Source organism: Panthera leo, chromosome C1, assembly GCF_018350215.1.
Source record: "Panthera leo isolate Ple1 chromosome C1, P.leo_Ple1_pat1.1, whole genome shotgun sequence".
NCBI lineage: Eukaryota > Metazoa > Chordata > Mammalia > Carnivora > Felidae > Panthera > Panthera leo.
Window position 1 is genome coordinate 48628979 of NC_056686.1, and position 18119 is coordinate 48647097.

Genomic DNA, 18119 nt, shown 5'->3' on the forward strand with positions numbered 1-18119 from the left:
AACAGAAAAAATAGAGTTATGTAAACAGGAGATCATAGACCAATTTCATACCAAACCGGCTTAAGGAGGATGGGAATGATACGTGAAGGTATTGACTGAGAGGAAGAGGCTAGAAAGCAACCAAAAACATTTGGGGTCTGAGAAATTGCAATCTGGGAGACACAGAGTGGACCAAAATTGATAGTGTGCTCCAAATTCCAAGCAGGGAGTACAGGTTTGTAAAGGCAAAACCCACAAGATTGTATAGCTTGTTTTGAAGGAATTATAATTGGTGCTGACAGAGCGAAACTAATATATAAGTGGCTGTTTACTTAACAGATACTACATTTTACCTATTTCAGTCCAGAGTAGAAGAGTATGCTCCAGAAGGTGGTGGAGTTGCAATTTTCAAGTTGTAATTGACTAAAATCAGAAGTCCCTGGTGTTCCAGAAATTGAAACAGGAGACTGCACAGAGGCCTGGCTTCCTTAATATCCACCCCTCCCTGTTTTCAGTCATTCTCTTTGTAATGCTTACTTTGCTTTGGAATCTTCTTCCACAAAGGAATTGACAAATAAAATGTAGTTGAAAGAGGAGATAGGAGGTGGGAAAATATTCCAGAAAGGATGAAGGGCTCGTACTTGGAGACAATGACAGTGGTTTCTAACCTTTGAACCTCAGACCACCTGAGGTGGGTCATAATCATGCAGGATTCTGGATAATAAAACACAACTTGGATCATTCTGAACTCAGTGAATTGGAATTTCTCAAAACAGGACAAGAAAATCTGTATTCTTCGCAAACATGTCACATCATTCCTATGTGCACTGAAGTTTAAGAAACAACAGTGTAGAGAATGAAAAAGAGGGGTGGCTGGGTGGCTCAGTCAGTTGAGCGTCTGACTTCGGCTCAGGTCATGATCTCACGGTTCGTGAGTTCGAGCCCCGCGTCGGGCTCTGGGCTGACAGCTCAGAGCCTGGAGCCCGCTTCAGATTCTGTGTCTCCCTCTGTCTGCCCCTCTGCTGCTTGTACTCTGTCTCTTGCATTGTCTCAAAAATAAATAAACATTTAAAAAATTTTTTAAAAAGTCTTTTCCATAATTGTGCAAAATTAATCCTTAATCACAAGCAGTATAATGTAGTGGTTAAGGCCATGAACTATCTGTCCTATGGACCTGATTCTTAATCCTAGCCCCAGATGTCAATTGACTTTGGCAAATTACTTCACATCTCTGATTTCCAGTGTCTCATCTGTGAGATTAGAAAAATAATCCTTATCAATATAAGATGTACAAATTATGTACCACTGAGCCTGGATCTCAGTCAGCCCTTGACAAATGGTAATTTTATGTTAGTCCTAGAGTAGAGTGCTATCTCCTTTATAAACACTTCCTTCATCACCCAAGTACAGAGAGGTGCTCTTCTTTCCTATGGACCCTAAGAACTTTCTTTACTGGTAAACTAAAGTTCAAAAGATCAAAGTTTCATAGTACATAAGAACTGAGGAAAATTTATTTCGATAGGTAAAAAGAAACAGTCCAGGGGCGCCTGGATGGCTCAGTCCATTGAGCATCCGACTTCGGCTCAGGTCATGATCTCACGGTTCATGGGTTCGAGCCTCGCATCGGGCTCTGTGCTGACAGCTCGGAGCCTGGATCCTGCTTCAGATTCTGTGTCTCCCTCTCTCTCTGCTGCTCCCCTGCTCACACTCTGTCAATCTCTCTCTCAAAAAATAAACATTAAACAATTTTTTTTTAAAAGAGAGATAGTCCATATAATCCATCTCACCGCCTTGTAATTGACTAGCAACAGTGAATCCAAGTTCTAGAAATCACCTACTTTAAACAAAGGAGATTAATTAGTATTAAAATCTGCTCTGATAAAGCATAATTGTTTAGAATCACTTTCCTTAATTTTACAGAAAAAAAAAAAACAAAAAACGAAATATTGAGTCATCACAATGTCCTCAGGTGGATTATACCCAGGAGTTTTGCAGACTGCGCCGTTTTTAAATCTTTGAGCCAGCCTTTATCAGCTGGAAATTTAACGTCCTTTGCACTTGTGTTCTAGTCTGTTTTGCTTTTGCAAGTCTAAGCAAAATGACAGTGCAAAACTGGCTTGCCTTTTCTCCAATTAGCTCAGTGCTTTAAGGCACAGTTTCTGAGCCAGGACTTCTGTCCATACTGTGAGAGAATGCAGCACAAACCATTCTCTCTCTGGACCACCCCCCAGGTACATCCACGTGGTCTATGGAAATGAGGAGTGATAATTATTGCTATGTTATTTTGTTTAATTAGGTTGAACTAAATCAGGGGTATCAGGAGATCATGGATTTAAAAAGTGTACTAGAGGAAAGGAGGAGAGGATTTTTAGGGCCGTGGAAATACTCTGTGATGATGGATACATGTTATTATACATTTGTCCAAACCCTTAGAATGTACAACAGCAAGAGTGATCCGCATTGCAAACTACAGACTTCAGGTGATTATGTTGTGTAAATGTGAGCTCATCAACTGTAACAAATGTATCACTCTCGTGGGGGACGTAGATAATGGAGGAGGCTATGTATATGTGTGGGCAGAGGGTGCATGTGGTATCTCTGTATCTTCCTCTCAATTTTGCTGTGAATCACGTTGCTCCAAAAAAAAAAACCATTAAGGTCTAAAAAAAGTTTACTACACAAATTCTCAAAATTATAAGCAGTTAAACTAAATGTGGCAAGGTGCTATAGTATCTCTTTATAGAAAATTTCCACATACAGACAGGAACTTTTGTTTTGTTTTTTTGTTGTTTTTTGTTTGTTGGCTTTTAATGTTTATTTATTTTTGAGAGAGAGAATGTGAGCAGGGAAGGGGCAGAGAGAGAGAGAGAGGGAGACACAGAATCTGAAGCAGGCTCCAGGCTCTGAGCTGTCAGCACAGAGCCTGATGTGGGTGAGCCCATGAACCATGAGATCATGACCTGAGACTAAGTGGGACCCTTGACCGACTGAGCCACTCAGGTGCCCTCCCCTTTTTTTTAATGTTTAAATTTTGTTTTGCTTTCAAACCAAACTAGGATTTTACAATTTTGTAATCTTTTAAAAGAACTTCCAGTCCATAATATAATGCAGATATCTTTACACATCGATACTTATGTCTCCATGAGAACATTTAAAATATCTAAACAGTATTTCATTGCATGGATATACAATTTATTTAACTGGTCCTATTTTGTTGAACCATTTACTGTTCTCCGTTTTTTACTAATTTAAACATTGCTGCCCTACTGGACACTTTCCTATGCCTCCAGTTCCTTGCCTCCTTCCTCAACCCAGGAAGCTGATCTGTGTGGACTAATGATCTGCTCTGATGCCTTCTGGTTCTGGCTGGTTTTGGCCAGTGGGTGGCCCTGGCAGGAGATGACTCTTTCTCCGCAATGTTGCCTTAAGTTCCTTGTGTTTCTTGCCCAGAGGTGACTACATTTCTCCAGGTGGCCTGAGCTGCAGAGTGCTCCCCAGAAGCATTCCCCTCTTCTCATCTCTGCAGACTGAGGACGGCTCACAGCTTTGCCTCAGCTAGCCTGTGGTTCCTGCGCAACACCTTGACTCTTAGAAACAAAACCCTTCTGGAATCATGCTAATTTGAACTTACATAATCTGTTTCCTGTGGGACCCAGCCTTATACATTATTATGTAAGTTTAAAAAGGCAAACCATCTATCCATCTATAATTATTTCTACAGAGTTGATTGATAGAGATTTTATGCCAAAGTACATGCACTTTTAAGGCTTTTGATATGTGTACTTAAAAACCAATAGCTTATGAGTATTCTTTTTTTTGAAATCTTTGTTAACCCTGGATATTTCCCTTATAAAGTCATTTCCAGTTTTATTGGTAAAAATAATGTCTCGTTGCTGTTTAAATTTTTTTCATTGCCACTCAGGTTGAATCTCCCCCACACCCATCACACACATATCTAGTGTTCATTTTTTTCAATGCTTATTTATTTTGAGAGAGAGAGAGAGAGAAAGAGAGAGAGAGCTCGAAGCAGGCTCCATGCTGCCAGCACAGAGCCCACAGTGGGGCTCAATCCATCAGGTCATGACCTGAGCTGAAATCAAGTTGGTCACTTCACCGACTGAGCCACTCAGGCACCCCTGTAGGTGTTCATGTTTATTTCTTCTTTGTGAATGGCCGATCTAGATCTTTTGCTAGTTTATGAAACTCAGCTGCTTGTCCTTTTCCTACTGATTTTCAAGAGCTCTTTATACCGCAAGAAGAAAAATTTTCCCGTCATATATGTTATAAATGGTGTCCTTCTGCGTTTGCCTTTTACTTTTTATTCTGTTTTTTGAAATATAGATTTTTCAAATGGTAAAGTAACAACTTTTACCTCATAGTCTCACTATTTAGGATACATAGGCACCTATTTTTTTTATAACATTTATTTGGCATTTATTCACGTAATGCCGTACACTCTTACTTAAGGTTTTTGTTTGTTTTTTAAGAGAGAGAAAAAGAGCATGAGTACGAATGGGGAAGGGGCAGAGAGAGAGAGAGGGAGAGAGACAATCTTGAGCAGTCTCCATGCTCAGCAAGGAGTCTGTCTCAGGGAACAATCCTCTGACCCTGGGATTGTGACCTGAGCTGAAATCAAGAGTCATACACTCAACTGACTGAGTCACCCGGGTGCCCCCTTACTTAAGGTTTTATGCCTATGTCTAAAATAGTATCTCATGCTTCTTTATATGCCTTACAGTGCCAACAACAATAATAATAATAACAGTAATAATAAACCACCAATTGTAGGAGATTAATAAACAGCTTATTGTAGTAAAAAGGCATAAGAGAAGTATGATTTTAACATATTACTCGATCACTTTGAACTTGTGAAAATGGAGATAAAATGTACCCTCTGATGTTGCTCTGTTTTAAGGAAAGATGGGAATCTGTGGGTACTAAGATTTTATGTAGATTATATAGCAAGAAAAGCGATAAACAAAGATAAGATGTTATGCTCAGTTATTTCTCTAAAGAAAAAAAAGAATAAGCAGGGTACTTGAATTCTTAAATTATAGGTTTTATCTAGTTAATTGGTCACTGCTACAATCTCCTGCATGGATTACCATAATGACTCCCTAAATGGTCTTTCTCTTTTTACTCACATCCCTTCTAATTTATCCTCCACACGGCAGCCAGAACCATCCCTTAGAAAGTATACATTTGACTGTGACTTCTGCTGCTCATAATATTCCAAGGGCTTCCCATTCTACATAGAACAAATCCTAAGTTCCTACCATGGCCCACAGGTGCCATGATCTGAGCCCTGCTCTGACCTCATTTTCTACCCCCTCTCCCCTTGTTCACTCTGCTACACCAACATTGGCTTCCTTGGTCCTCCCTAAACATGCCACAAGGCTTTCTAGGGGCTGTTCCCTCTGCCCACAATGCTCTTTCCTTGGGTATTTGCCTGGTTTACTCTCTGTGCAGATCTGGGGAGGCACCAGGAGCATGGAGAACACCTGCAGAGTCACTTGGTACAGGCTGAACCTCATAGACAGAAAAGCAGCAGCTACGTGGGTGCCCTGGTCTCTGGGTGCCGTGCTTCTGAAAAACCGTATCCTCTCACTTTTTACGAAGTGAGCATGAGGTGGCCTTGCACAAAAAAAAATCTGCTTAGGCTCCAGGTGGTCAGTTTAGGTGCTGTTCGTAGCAGGTGCTGGGAAAGCCAGATGTCTAACATTGGAGAACTTGGAGCTTGTGGGAGTTGCAGCCAGCCTCTTCTTCTGAGGCACGAGCAGGAAGAAGAAACCAAAACTTCTAGTTTTATGGAAAGTTGGAATCTGGTGAGCCACACGCACCAGTATTAAGTTGGGCCAGTCTTGGCCAGCTCACTGTTAAGTAACCATGGATAATTCTTACTGGATAATTCTGGCTCTTGTCTCAGTTCCAATGCCATTTGCTCAACGAAGCCTTGTGGGAACACTCTCTGTGACTTGATATACTGTTATGATCCCCCTCTATTTTTCCTCATTTGAACAGTCATTCTTCATATGTTTGCTATATGTCCCCCATCATTAGAATTTTAGGTATACTGCTGTATTCCCTAGACCTGGCACTCAGCAGGTGCTCAATTAATGTTTGTGGAAAGGAGATTGATGGAACTCCACCTATGCACTGATTTCTAAAGCTTTTCACATTAGCACTTTTAAAAAGTTCAACAAAGCAAAAAACAATGTATAAACATGAAGGGCTTTGAGGGATCAAAAAATGACAGAATATGGGCTCCAGGATAATCATGTGGGGAAATACCAAAACTTTCTTCTTTCTAGGCTACAAGTATCAACACACATTATTACCATTTTTGCTATCCCTTCCTATAAAAATCTGCAGCCAGCCTCCCTGTGTTTAAGAATGCCATACTAACAGCAGTGCAACTATGGAATGAAGTGCTTCGGATCATTGATTCTTGGCATTGGAAGGAACTGTAGAGGCCAGCTTTATTCACTGGAAGCATCTATACTCACAGGCATTTCTTGAAATGAACCCAATTCCTCTTTTATTTAATGACTTAATCCCCAGGTTTTATAAATGTTCCCCTAGGCCACGTTTCACACCCTAGGTTTTCCATCATGCAGTGCCTTCAGTGGCCACACTCTTAGCGTGCCAGGGTCCCTCCTAAAACATGGCCTGCAGAAGCACAGTGCTGTACAGGTGGCATATCCTGTTCTGAATCCACTGGGCCTCGCACATCCCACTCTGTGGATACTCTCCGCTCGTGCTGAGCTCAAACCCAAGGGTAGAGGGGAAAACATTCCATTTTCTCCTCTCCTCTCTACTACCACCACAGACTTCTGGTCACCAAACGTGTATGGGTTTCCCCACGCCAAGCAATTCAACCCCAGCTGGGTATCCCTACGAACCAATTCAGTTGTGATGATATATACCTAGAGTCAGCACAGACCCTATGGGGTAAGGGTTCATTCCCACAAGACTGCCCCACCCTCTTCGGACATCAGTCACAAGTCCAGTGTGTTTTTGATAGACCCACTATAAATCAGGGTTCTTTCACCCCCCTCCTCAGGTTTGAGTCATTTGCTGGAGCAGCTCACACAACTCAGGACAACAGTTTATTTAACCAGACTATTTATTGATTATAAAAGGATATAACTCAGGAACAGCCAAATGGAGGAGATGCACAGGGCAAGGTATGTGGGAAGGGGTGTGGAACATCATCTGTATCCTGTCCAGGCACACCACCCTCCCAGCACTTTGATGTGTTCAGCAACCTGGAAACTGTCTGACTTCCATACTTGTGAGATTTTTAGGGAGGCTTCATCACCTAGTTATGCTCAATCATTAAGTCAATCTCTAGCCCCTCTCCCCCTTCCCCGAAGATGGAGGGTAGGGCTGAAAGTTCTGTTCTTAATCACGGCTTGGTCTTTCTGGTGACCAGCCTCCATCCTGAAGCTGTCCAGAGGCTCACTGAGAGTATCCTCATGGAAACAGAGACACCACACCACCCAGGAAATTCCAAGGAATTTAGGAGCGTTGTGTCAGCAACCACGGTCAAAGACCGAATACTAGAACAGAAGAGGCACCTGGTGCTCTTGTTATCTCCTAGGAAACTGCAAGGGGTTTAGGAGCTCTGTGTCAGGAACTGGGAGCAGAGACTAACATATGTATTTTCTATTGTTTCACAACAAGTAAAACCCAGACATTTATTCCATAGAAACATTTATACATACTCTTATCTAAACACAGACTTTGAGTGTATCTCCGTTGATTTCGTCATGTTGGTTTTAGCTCATTTTCCTGCCAGGGTTTTCCAGCATTCTTCTTCCTACATGTTTACTGAAGTGATTTGTCTGTCTTCCTTCAGTTATGGATTTAAAAAGGTCAAGGTGCCTGGGTGGCTCAGTCGGTTAAGTGTCCGACCTCAGCTCAGGTCATGATCTCATGGTCCATGAGTGTGAGCCCTGCATTGGACTCCATGTTCACAGCTCAGAGCCTGGAGCCTGCTTCAGATTCTGTGCCTCCCTATCTCTCTGCCCCTCCCCTGCTCATGCTCTTTCTCTCTCACTCAAAAATAAATAGAGATTAAAAAAAATGTTGACTAAGAACAGGGTTAGACACAAATCCTCTTAACCTCCCCACCTCCAACATGTAGTGTTGACATCACTTGTTCAGTCACCACCATGTTGGCATAATCTGGTTTTAGTCAACATGTACCAACCCTTAGTGACCATCACTTTCGTGTTTTGTTTTCACAACTAATATATTTCATTCTTTGGCCTGCAATTTTGCCAGGGATTGTCCACAAGCCTCAGGTTTTGTGGTGTTATTGCATACTTTTATCTCCTTTTAGAAAATGGGAATATTTGTCTCCTGTCAGTTGGCATTATCTTCTTCTTGATGAGCTTTGGAAGATTACTCCTCAGAGTTCCATAGTTACATCTGCATAATACTTTAGCAACATGAGTCTTTAGATTTGGATTTAAAGCAACTAAGCATTGTCTTTCTAGCTCTTTATTTTTCTTGGCATCCACTGTACCCTCGTTCATTTATTAGGCTTTCAAAATGTAAAGACTTTGTACTCAGTGCTGAGGGTGCAATTGTGCACACAGGATTTACAGTTAAATAGGGGAGCCAGAAATGCATAGGAAATCATAGAGTGTGACAGTCCCTTAAGGTTGCTATGGAAGCCCACGGGGGCGAAGGGCAGGGGGTCAGTGAATCTGGGGCTGAAGGTGGGGCACCTGATTAGATCTGCATTTTAGAATGATGATGCTTGCTGTACTTGAAAATTGGGCTTCTCAAACTGAAATGTTGCTTAAGAGTCCCCTGGGAATTGACAAAAATGCAGATTCTGGCTCACTGTGTCTGGAGAGGGGCCTGGGATTCTGCATCTAACCAGCTCCCAGGTGAGGCTGATGCTGGTTTTCCATGGACCACCCTTTGGGGAATAATCCTTTAGATGAGTGGATTAGAGTAAATAGAGAGAAAGGAAGGCTGGTGGGGTGATGTGGGAGGCAAGTGATGATTCCAAAACTCGGGGACACTTGTTTTATTCTTTGAAGCCTGCAGATCGATCTCCTTGTTGAGGAATTTGACTACTAAATGGGTATTGAGTATTTTTCTTTCATCTGTCAATAACTGTACAGGCTAAATTAAGGAAAGAGGGAGGGAGCTCAATTCCAATCTTAGTTCTTAGTAACCAGCCTCACTTTAAGCCCACAGGGTCCTCACTTGTCTCATCTATAAAATGGGAGACTGGTTGTTATGGGCTGCATTGAACCCTAAAATTCATATGGTGAAGTCCAACCCCTAGGACCTCAGAATATGACCTTGTTTGGAAATAAGGTAATTGCAGATATAATTAGTTAGATTGAGGTCATACTAGACTGGGATGAGCCCCTAATCCAATTGACTGGTATTCTTATAGAAAGGGGAAATTTGTACACAGACACATATACAGGGAGACTGCCATGTGAATCTTTGATTTGTGCTTCCATGAGCCACAGAACTGCCAGAAGCAGGGAGAACGACCTAGAAGAGATGGATTCTTCCCCGGCTCTACTAACCCCTTGATTTCAGACTTCTAGCCTCTGGAACTGTGGGACAACACAGTTCTGTTGTCTAAGCCATCTAGTTTGTGGACCTTTCATACAGCAGCCCTGGCAAATTAGTACATTGATTTAGATCTTGAAGATCACATTCAGGTCTGACATACTATTCGACCTTCTCCACATAGGCTACAGGAAATCTGAACTAAATATGGTTATACAGGAGGATTTCTGTTTTCCATCCATTATGAATTTGTTTTTAGAGATTATTTATTTATTTTGAGAGAGAGAGAGAGAGAGAGAGCAAGAGAGAGAGCAGGTGAGGAGCAGAGAGAGGGGAGAGAGAGAATCCCAAGCAGGATGTGTGCTGTCAGCATGGAGCCTGACATGGGGCTTGATCCCATGAACCATGAGATCATAACCTGAGTCAAAATCAAGAGTCAGATGCTTAACTGACTGAGCCACCCAGGCATCTCTTTCCATCATTAATTTGTAATTTTTCTTTTTAATTCAGGTTGTCCTTTTAGAGACTTCTTTCTTTTTTGGCTTTCACTTCTGTTTCTTACCTAGATTTTTGACTAACAGACTCATCAGATTCAGCTCAAAGAATAAGCTCTCTTGAGACCTGGGCTGAAGGGTATACACGTAGCACAACTAAAATGCTTCCGAGATAGATTTTAGGACATACCTGACACGACAGTGGTGGGTCTGTTTTTACCTCAGCAACAAGAACATTTTGAGAATCATTTATTTTTGAACTATCCAGAAATATTTTAGCTAAGTGTGTTAATTAATGGTCCTATGTAATTCCAGCCACGGTAACATCAAGCCCATAGAAAACAAACGAAACGACCTGTCTTGATGTTCTTTAAACTTTTTTGTCTTATGGTCGTCATAGAAGAAAAAGAACTGCGTCTTTTATTTCACAGTTCGTGTATCTAACCTAATGTAGTCTTTTATTTCCTGGATTCTGAAATTTAAAAAAATAAAGAGAAGAAAATAAAAGGCACCTTTTCATAAGACAAAGGAAATTTTTCCCTATTTAAAAGGACAAGGACCCTCCCCAACCAACCCTTTTAGGAACATATTGGACTCTGATACTCCTGGAAAAAGAAAGGGATTTGGGACACAAGGGGCTACAGAAAGAACCCCAGAGCAGAATGGAATTAGTACAGTAGTAATGTTGTCTCTGGATGGGAGGAGAACTGAGCTAGGCATCCAAACTGACCCTAGTACTTTCCTCGCCAAGCACAGACATTCAGTAGATCTTATCACTGTAAGATTATTATATGATTATATCACAGTATCTTAGTTTTCTTATCTACAAAACAGAGGTAAGTGGCCTCCCAGACATAGAATAAAAAAAGGGATGGCAAGCATTCCATAGAATGAGATTTGATTTTTTATTAAATGTCTTGTATCCCTGGAAAAATATGCTTCAATAATAACAACAGAACCACTGAGTGAGCATCTTGAATACATTCCTGGGCACTGGAAAGGTGTTTTGCATACTTTTTCTCATTTGGTCCTCATAACAACCCTACTAGATACATGTGTCTTAGCCTTAATTAATAGATGGTAGAATCTGAGGCCAGAGACATTAATTAACTTTCTCAATGCCAAAAGGCCAGGAAGGCAGGGAGCCAGGATTCAAATTCACATCTCTCAGCTCTGTAGGGATCCCAAATGCTGGACTCATGGGCCGCAAAACTCCCTTGCTGTGCCAGACAGACATTACTAATTGATTATAGCACTCACTTTGGAATTTTTCTGGGCTGACAATACTGATGGTGGGGAGTTAAATTTACCCTGCTAATGCCTATGCTCCATAACAGTGGTCCTGATGGCCTCATTTTCAGAGATTCCGATTCAGTAGGTCTTGGGTTGGATTCCAAATCTTTATTTGTAAGGGTTTTCTAGATGTTTCTGATGGCAGCCAGGTTTGGTATCCACCACTTTCAGCACCTTTGTTTTGTGAGGCCAGATTTTATCAGTTTGTCTCTGTGTTTGGTCTGTCGGTGTCTGAAACCAATGGAAAAGCTATGGGAATAATCTCAGGAGGGAAAGGCCACGATTGACCAGCTGCTATTTACGGGATGATACTAGAGCAAAGGCAGGTCTTGTGCTTTCTTTTTTCTTTTGTGAACCACCAAAATGCTGGAAGGAAGACCTAGTCATAGGCTTCTGTGCCAAATATCTGGTGAATTTTAAAGATCCATGAGTGTTCTCCCTTACATGTGATTGTGATGAGTTGGAGGGAAGAAAGACCTCGTAGCTAAGCTCTGAGAAGCCCCTGCTTGGAGCAGTATAGACTATAAATAAGAGTAAATGAAAATCTTATAATTTATGATTCATTATTAATCCCACCCCTTTAATTCATAACAAATTGACTAACACTGACCCCCCCCCCCCCGCCCCCGCTAAAAAAATTACTACATGTAGTAGATTGCACACCTGATGAGAAGCAGCAGAAATACTCCATTAATATTTATAAATGTCTCTTTGCTTACATTCCTCATCTATTTGGAAAATCTGCCTAAGTAATTAAGGAGTAAGGGAAATTATAAAGATGAAAAATATCAGGAAAACAGTGCTCATGGAAGTTATCAACACGATTTTACTTCTACTGTTACTCCTTCATGACTTAATTTTCCATGGACAACATTTTAAAAATGTAAATTTCCAGATTAAAAAAACCCAGCAACTCCAAACTTCATTATCTTCCCAGCAAAGCAGACATTTTTCAAACAGTAAACTTACATCTCTGGCTTTTCCACGAGGTACCGAAAGTGTTTACTTCCAATGATTTTCACCACCATCTCAGGCACTGCATCTGATCCACACGGAGTCTTCCAAACAGAAGACATGCTTCTCAAAATCCTTGGGTTGGAAAATAAGTAAACCTTTCATCGGCTGGATTTCCCTTTAGTCAATTTACTGTTGTCAATTATAACAACAAAAATAGCAGCAGAACAAAGTGCTTTGCCTATCTTATCTCACTCGACATTCCTAATAAAGGCATGAGTAAGATATTCCTAATTATGATTATCATTCTTGTTTTAGTTGAGGGGACAGGCATAATGTACTTATGCAACTTACTCAATATCATAGAATCAGTAATTAGCAGATTTGGGAATCCCACTCAAGAGGTCCACCAAATCGGTCTGCTGAGCCATTTGGGCACTCTACCTTTCTGATATCAGGTGGTTTCCTTCCACCTTTCTTATGTGATTCTTGTGAAGTGAGAGAGGAAACCAGGGCTTTTCGTGGGTATGTGAAGATCTTATATTCAGCTCTCATGCTCAGTTTCTCCTTTTACAAAACCAGGATAATTCCAATTTTATTCCCTGGGTTTTAGAGTGAATCCAATGAGATAATACATCTGAAGGAGCGCTGTACATAGGAAAGAGGGATTTTTGTTGTTATTGTTGATGTGTGTTTCTGCAACAATCCAGTGAATCTACAATTGAGATCCAGTATTAGATAAGTACTGGATGTTTATACAGATCTGATGCCAAGGGCAACTCAGACGTTCTATAAACCTGGCCCCAGAATGATCACTCTCTTTCAGAGTCTGCTATTATTGAAAAGTCTTCAGAGGTCATTCTAATCCAAACGCTGGTTTTACAGACTAGTAAACCAAGGCCCAGAGAGGTGTATCATTTGACCAAACTCACACAGCGAGTGAGAACATACCTGTTTCTAGTGTGCAGGTCTGAAGTAGACCAGCGCTCTTCCCAAGACCCCAGCTTCACTTAGTGTGTGGCCAGCACACAAGAAAGACCTGCTCTGCCAGGATAGCCCTGTCCAGTGGAATCTGCAACCTCTGTAAAACTGTCTGAAACTTCAAGGACCACAGTTTGTGATTGTGGTGTCCACTGTCTGCCCAGCAGCTGCACATCAGTCCTGAGCCCTTTCCTTGGATGAAACAGAGGGGGAGGCCTTACCCCCGAGGCGGCGTTTCCCCACCCAGGCAGCTCAGGGATACTCCGTCTGTGCTCTCCCAGGATCGCGACCAGAGACAGCCTGCGGGGGAACATGGTGGGGCGGGGGATTGGAGGCCAGGAGTCGCGCCAATCACCCGGCCCAGCGCGCGGGCGGGGCTGCTACCGCCGGGTGGCTAAGGACGCAGAGGCTGTTGCTGGGCGGGGTCCGAGTCTTCTTCCACCTGCTGGAGAGGGGAGGGGGTGGGCTCCTCCACAGGCGCCGGGGTGTGGCTGCAGACAGGCGAGTCTGAGTGTTCTCCCATCTGTGCTTTGGAGCTCTTCCAAGACATGTGAGCGTCTTTCTTGCAACTCCTTCGCTCACCTGTGTGATGAAATGAAATAAGAATATTAAAAAAAAATAAGTTTGAGTGGTATCTGTATGCCAGATTCCTCATTTGAGCCGGGCAACTATTATTACTTGGTAAGTTAACAATTACCAATAACATAATTTTATCTATATTTTAAAGATTAAAAAAAATAAGGCTTGGGGGTGTTGAGTAATTTCCCAATATCCCACGAAGGCAATTGACAGAGTGAAGATTTGAATATATCCCTACACATCCCAGATTTCCAGAAAGTTTTTATTGTTCAGAGACTAAAGCAAACACGGGTAAAGACACTTTAAATTGATTCCAAAATGGTGTTAGTATTTCCAGCAGCAGCCCCAGTAATCATCCTGCCTATCTCCTGCCCTCTGGCTGTGCTGTGTTTTGTGATTTACTGTATCATCTACTGGCACATGCAGTGTGATGATACATGCATCCCCCCTCTAGGGCTCTCTCTCTAGTGGCAGAGACACACAGGACATTCTGTGATATACAAAGTACCTCGGGGGAGGAAAGGGGACAGTTCCCTTTTTACTCTGCCAGCCCAGCCTTCACATGGTCGCCAGAGCAGTGTTCCCAAGGCCCAATTCTGATAAGTCCCCACCTCAAGTCAAAGGACTCCTATCAGCCATGACGGTTGTCCGTGGTTTCAAAGTCTTCCACACCCTATGCTCAAGCTACTTCTCCGGGGCTTTCTATACTCCATCCAACCCAGTCTACTAACTGGCCTGGCCTGAACCTGTCTTTCTTTCTTTCTTTCTTTCTTTCTTTCTTTCTTTCTTTCTTTCTTTCTTTCTTTCTTTCTTTCTTTCTTTCTTTCCTTTCTTCTGTGCTTTATTCATTCTGTTCTCTCTGTACAAGACCCTTCATGTTTCCTCACAATCCATTCTTTAAGTTCCATCCCAAATGGTCAAGTGTATGCACCTGGGAATCGGATACCTTGGGTTCAGATCCTGGCTGTGTTAGTTCACAGTGATCTTGGCAAATCACTTAAAATCTTTGTGCCTTGGTTTCCTCTTCTATAAAATGAGGATGGCTTTTTGTGAAGATTAATTGAGTTATATAAGTAAAGCACTTAGAACAATGGCTGACACATAATGAGCAATATAAATGTTTGCTATCATCATTATTATAATTATCTGTCACAAAGCCAAATCAGATCCCAGAAGCTGCAAATGGTTTCTCTGTTCTCTGTATAATTTGTGGTTTCTCTCTTCCATAAAATGTGTCTTCCTTTGCCTGATAGTGTGATTACTTGTTTGCACTGGTTGCCATACCATCCTGGATTTATGCTTGTTGTAGGCTGAATAATGGCCTCCTGGACATCCCCGCCCTAATCCTTAAAACCTGTTAATATTATCTTCTGTGGCAAAAGGGACTTTGTAGACGTGATTAAGAATCTTAAAATAGGGAGATTATCCTGGATTATCTAGGTGGGTCTTAAATATCATTGCAAGTGTCCTCAGGAGAGGGAGGTAGACAGATAATGGACTGGGGAAGAGGAAGGAGTAGATGTGACCATGGAAGCAAGAGGTTAGAATGATTTAAAGAAGGGATTTGAGCCAAGGAATGCAGGTGGCCTCCAGAAGCTAGAAAAGGCAAAAAACAAAAACAAAAAACCAAAAAAAACCAAAACAAAAACCTCCTCTGGAGGCTCCAAAAGGAACCAGACCCTACTAACTCCTTGACATTAGCCCAGTGAGACTGATTTTGGGCACCTGGCCTCTAAAACACTAAGAGAATAAAGCTGTGTTGTCATAAGCCACGAAGTTTGTGATAATTGATTACAGCAGCCGTAGGAAACAAATGCAATGTTATTGAAGAACCCACTTCTTTTTTACAAATGTTTATTTTTGAGAGAGAGAGCAGATGTGCGTGCACATGAGGGGGGAGGGGCAGAGAAAGAGCGGGAGAGAGGGGATCTGAAGCCAGCTCTGCACTGACAGCAGAGAGCCTGATGTGGGGCTCTTGACCTGAGAGCCTGATCACCAGGAGATGCTTCGTGACCTGAGCCCGTGTCAGAAGCTTAACTGACTGAGCCACCCAAGTGCCCCAGGACCCACTTCTTCATAGAACTGATCACATTCTATGGCTCAAGGAGGCCAAACAGAATTCTTGTTGAGGACCGCTGTACAGGTATTGGATAAAAAGGAGGCCTTCTATCTGTTGGGGTTACTAAAGTGTGAGGATAAGGTATTGAGGTTGTTGGCAGATATTTATGTCAACACATATGCCTTTTCAGCAGATGAGGAGGAAGCCAGATCAGAGCTGAAAATGGAGCCAGTGTGGGGAAGGGAGTGACAATGAAGAGCCTGGATCCAGCTATGCTTGAAGCTAGCAAGATTCTAGGCCTCCTAAACACTGAAGTGAAAAATGTAGCTCTTGCTGAAAAGATATTGTGAAATGAGCTTCATTAATCTTTACCTAAAGAGTCCTGGTGAATGCAGAGACTTTTAAAACTTCAAGTTGCTAAGGTTCATATGTGGGCTGCAGTTAATTGATTGGTATTTTAAATTTCACTGTTAATTCTGTGATAGACCTTGAAGAAGTCAATCAATTTTGATCAAATCAGTTATTCTACTAAAGGCTCCCTTTGACCTTATCTTGACCTAAAGATTTTATAAATGCCAACTTGAAACACAATGACATAGAGGGAGGATTTCCACTGTAGCTCTTTTATTAGTTTGAAGGTATCCACTCGAAATTGGATATATTTCTTTCAGATCCAAGGGAACATCTGCTTTGCCATTTCCTAGCCAAATGACCTTGAGTAAGCAATTTAACTCTTACCTTCCAGTGGAGACAAACAATAATTATCCTGAAGATTGCTATCAGGATTAGAGATAGCATTCCTAGAGCCCCTGACATGTAATAAGCTTTCATAAATTGTATTCAATAGCAGCTAACGTTTAGTGAATATTTATTATGTGCCAGACATTGTACTAAAAGCTTTTTTTAAAAAATGTTTATTTATTTTATGTGTGTGTGTGTGTGTGTGAGAGAGAGAGAGAGAGAGACAGACAGACAGAGAGACAGACAGAGAGACAGAGACAGAGAGAAAATCCCAAGCAGGCTCCACCCTGCTGGAGATTCAATGTGGAGCCCAATGTGAGGCTTGTTCTCCCAACTTGAAGATCACTACCAGAGCTGATATCAAGAGTGGGATGTTTAACTGACTGAGAGACCCAGGCACCCCATCCTTTTTTTTTTTTTTTTTTTTTTTTTACATATGCTCCTCACTCAACATGGAGCCCAATGTGAGGCTTGAACTCACAATCCTGAGATAAAGACCTGAGCTGATATCAAGAGTCAGTTGCTTAACCAACTGAGCCACACAAGTCCCCCTGTGCTGTTCATTCAATATCTCATCTTATGGATTTAATATCTCCATTTTAGAGGTGAGGAATCCAAGGTTTAGAGAAGATAACTTGCTGGAGGGAGCATAGCTAGGAAGAATCAGAGCTGCAAAAAAAATCCAGGTGTGTCTAATTCTAGAAGTACCCTTTATAGCCACTACTCCATACCTCCTCTGTGGAAGTTAGCCATTATTGTCAGTATTGTTATTAATGTTGATGTTTTCATTGGCACTGGTTTAAGGCTCTAGTTCCCTTAGAGAATGCAGATTCTATGCTAGAATTTTTTTTAACGTTTATTTATTTTAGAGAGAGAGGGAGAGATGGAGCACAAGCAGGGGAGGAGCAGAGAGAGAGGGAGACAGAATCAGAAGCAGGCTCCAGGCTCTGAGCTGTCAGCACAGAGCCCGATGCGGGGTTTGTACCCACAGACCATGACCTGAACTGAAGTGGGACACCCAAATGACTGAGCCACCCAGGTGCATCCTATGATAGAATTCCTAATGAGGAGTGGCCTCTTCTTATCTGGGATTTTCTACTTCACACTCTGGTTTACAAAATGACATAACCAAGAAACATCTCTCTAGTGGTTTATATTAAACAAGGCAAAACAAAAAGCTATGTAATAAATGTCTCCAGAAGATTAAATACTGTGGTTAAAACTGTCCTTGAATTCAACAGCTTTAGATTACAAGTCACCAGAGAAGGATTCCGGAGAAACATCTTCCAACGGAGATAGCTCTCTTTCTTTCTCCAAAGAGAGATGAATAGCTATAATAAGGAAACCAAAGAATGCTTCCTCCTAAAACTTCACGATTTTACATTTACCATCAAGTGGAGTAAAGAAAAGGAAAAAAAAATGCCTCCAAAAAATGTTTTGTTTTTGCCCATATAAGTCAAAGTAGAATGAGTTTATAAATAGGAAACAAT

At 41.7% G+C, this 18119-nt stretch overlaps 1 protein-coding gene and 1 long non-coding RNA gene across 5 annotated transcripts in view; one reads left to right on the forward strand and one right to left on the reverse strand.

The window, feature by feature from the left end:
• Window positions 1-13654, reverse strand: part of CC1H1orf87 (chromosome C1 C1orf87 homolog) — a 78816-nt gene extending 65162 nt beyond the window's left edge. The window contains exons 1-2 of one of the 2 annotated variants that reach the window (XM_042953159.1): window positions 13472-13654; window positions 12285-12404 (exon numbers count right to left, since the gene is read on the reverse strand). In XM_042953159.1, coding sequence (XP_042809093.1) covers window positions 12285-12391 — 107 coding nt within the window. In that variant the 5' untranslated portion in view covers window positions 12392-12404; window positions 13472-13654. The remainder of the gene's footprint in view (window positions 1-12284; window positions 12405-13471) is intronic. The other variant, XM_042953158.1, reaches the window with a different exon arrangement.
• Window positions 1-18119, forward strand: part of LOC122228223 — a 126829-nt gene that overhangs the window by 57149 nt on the left and 51561 nt on the right. The gene's annotated exons all lie outside the window — the stretch shown is intronic.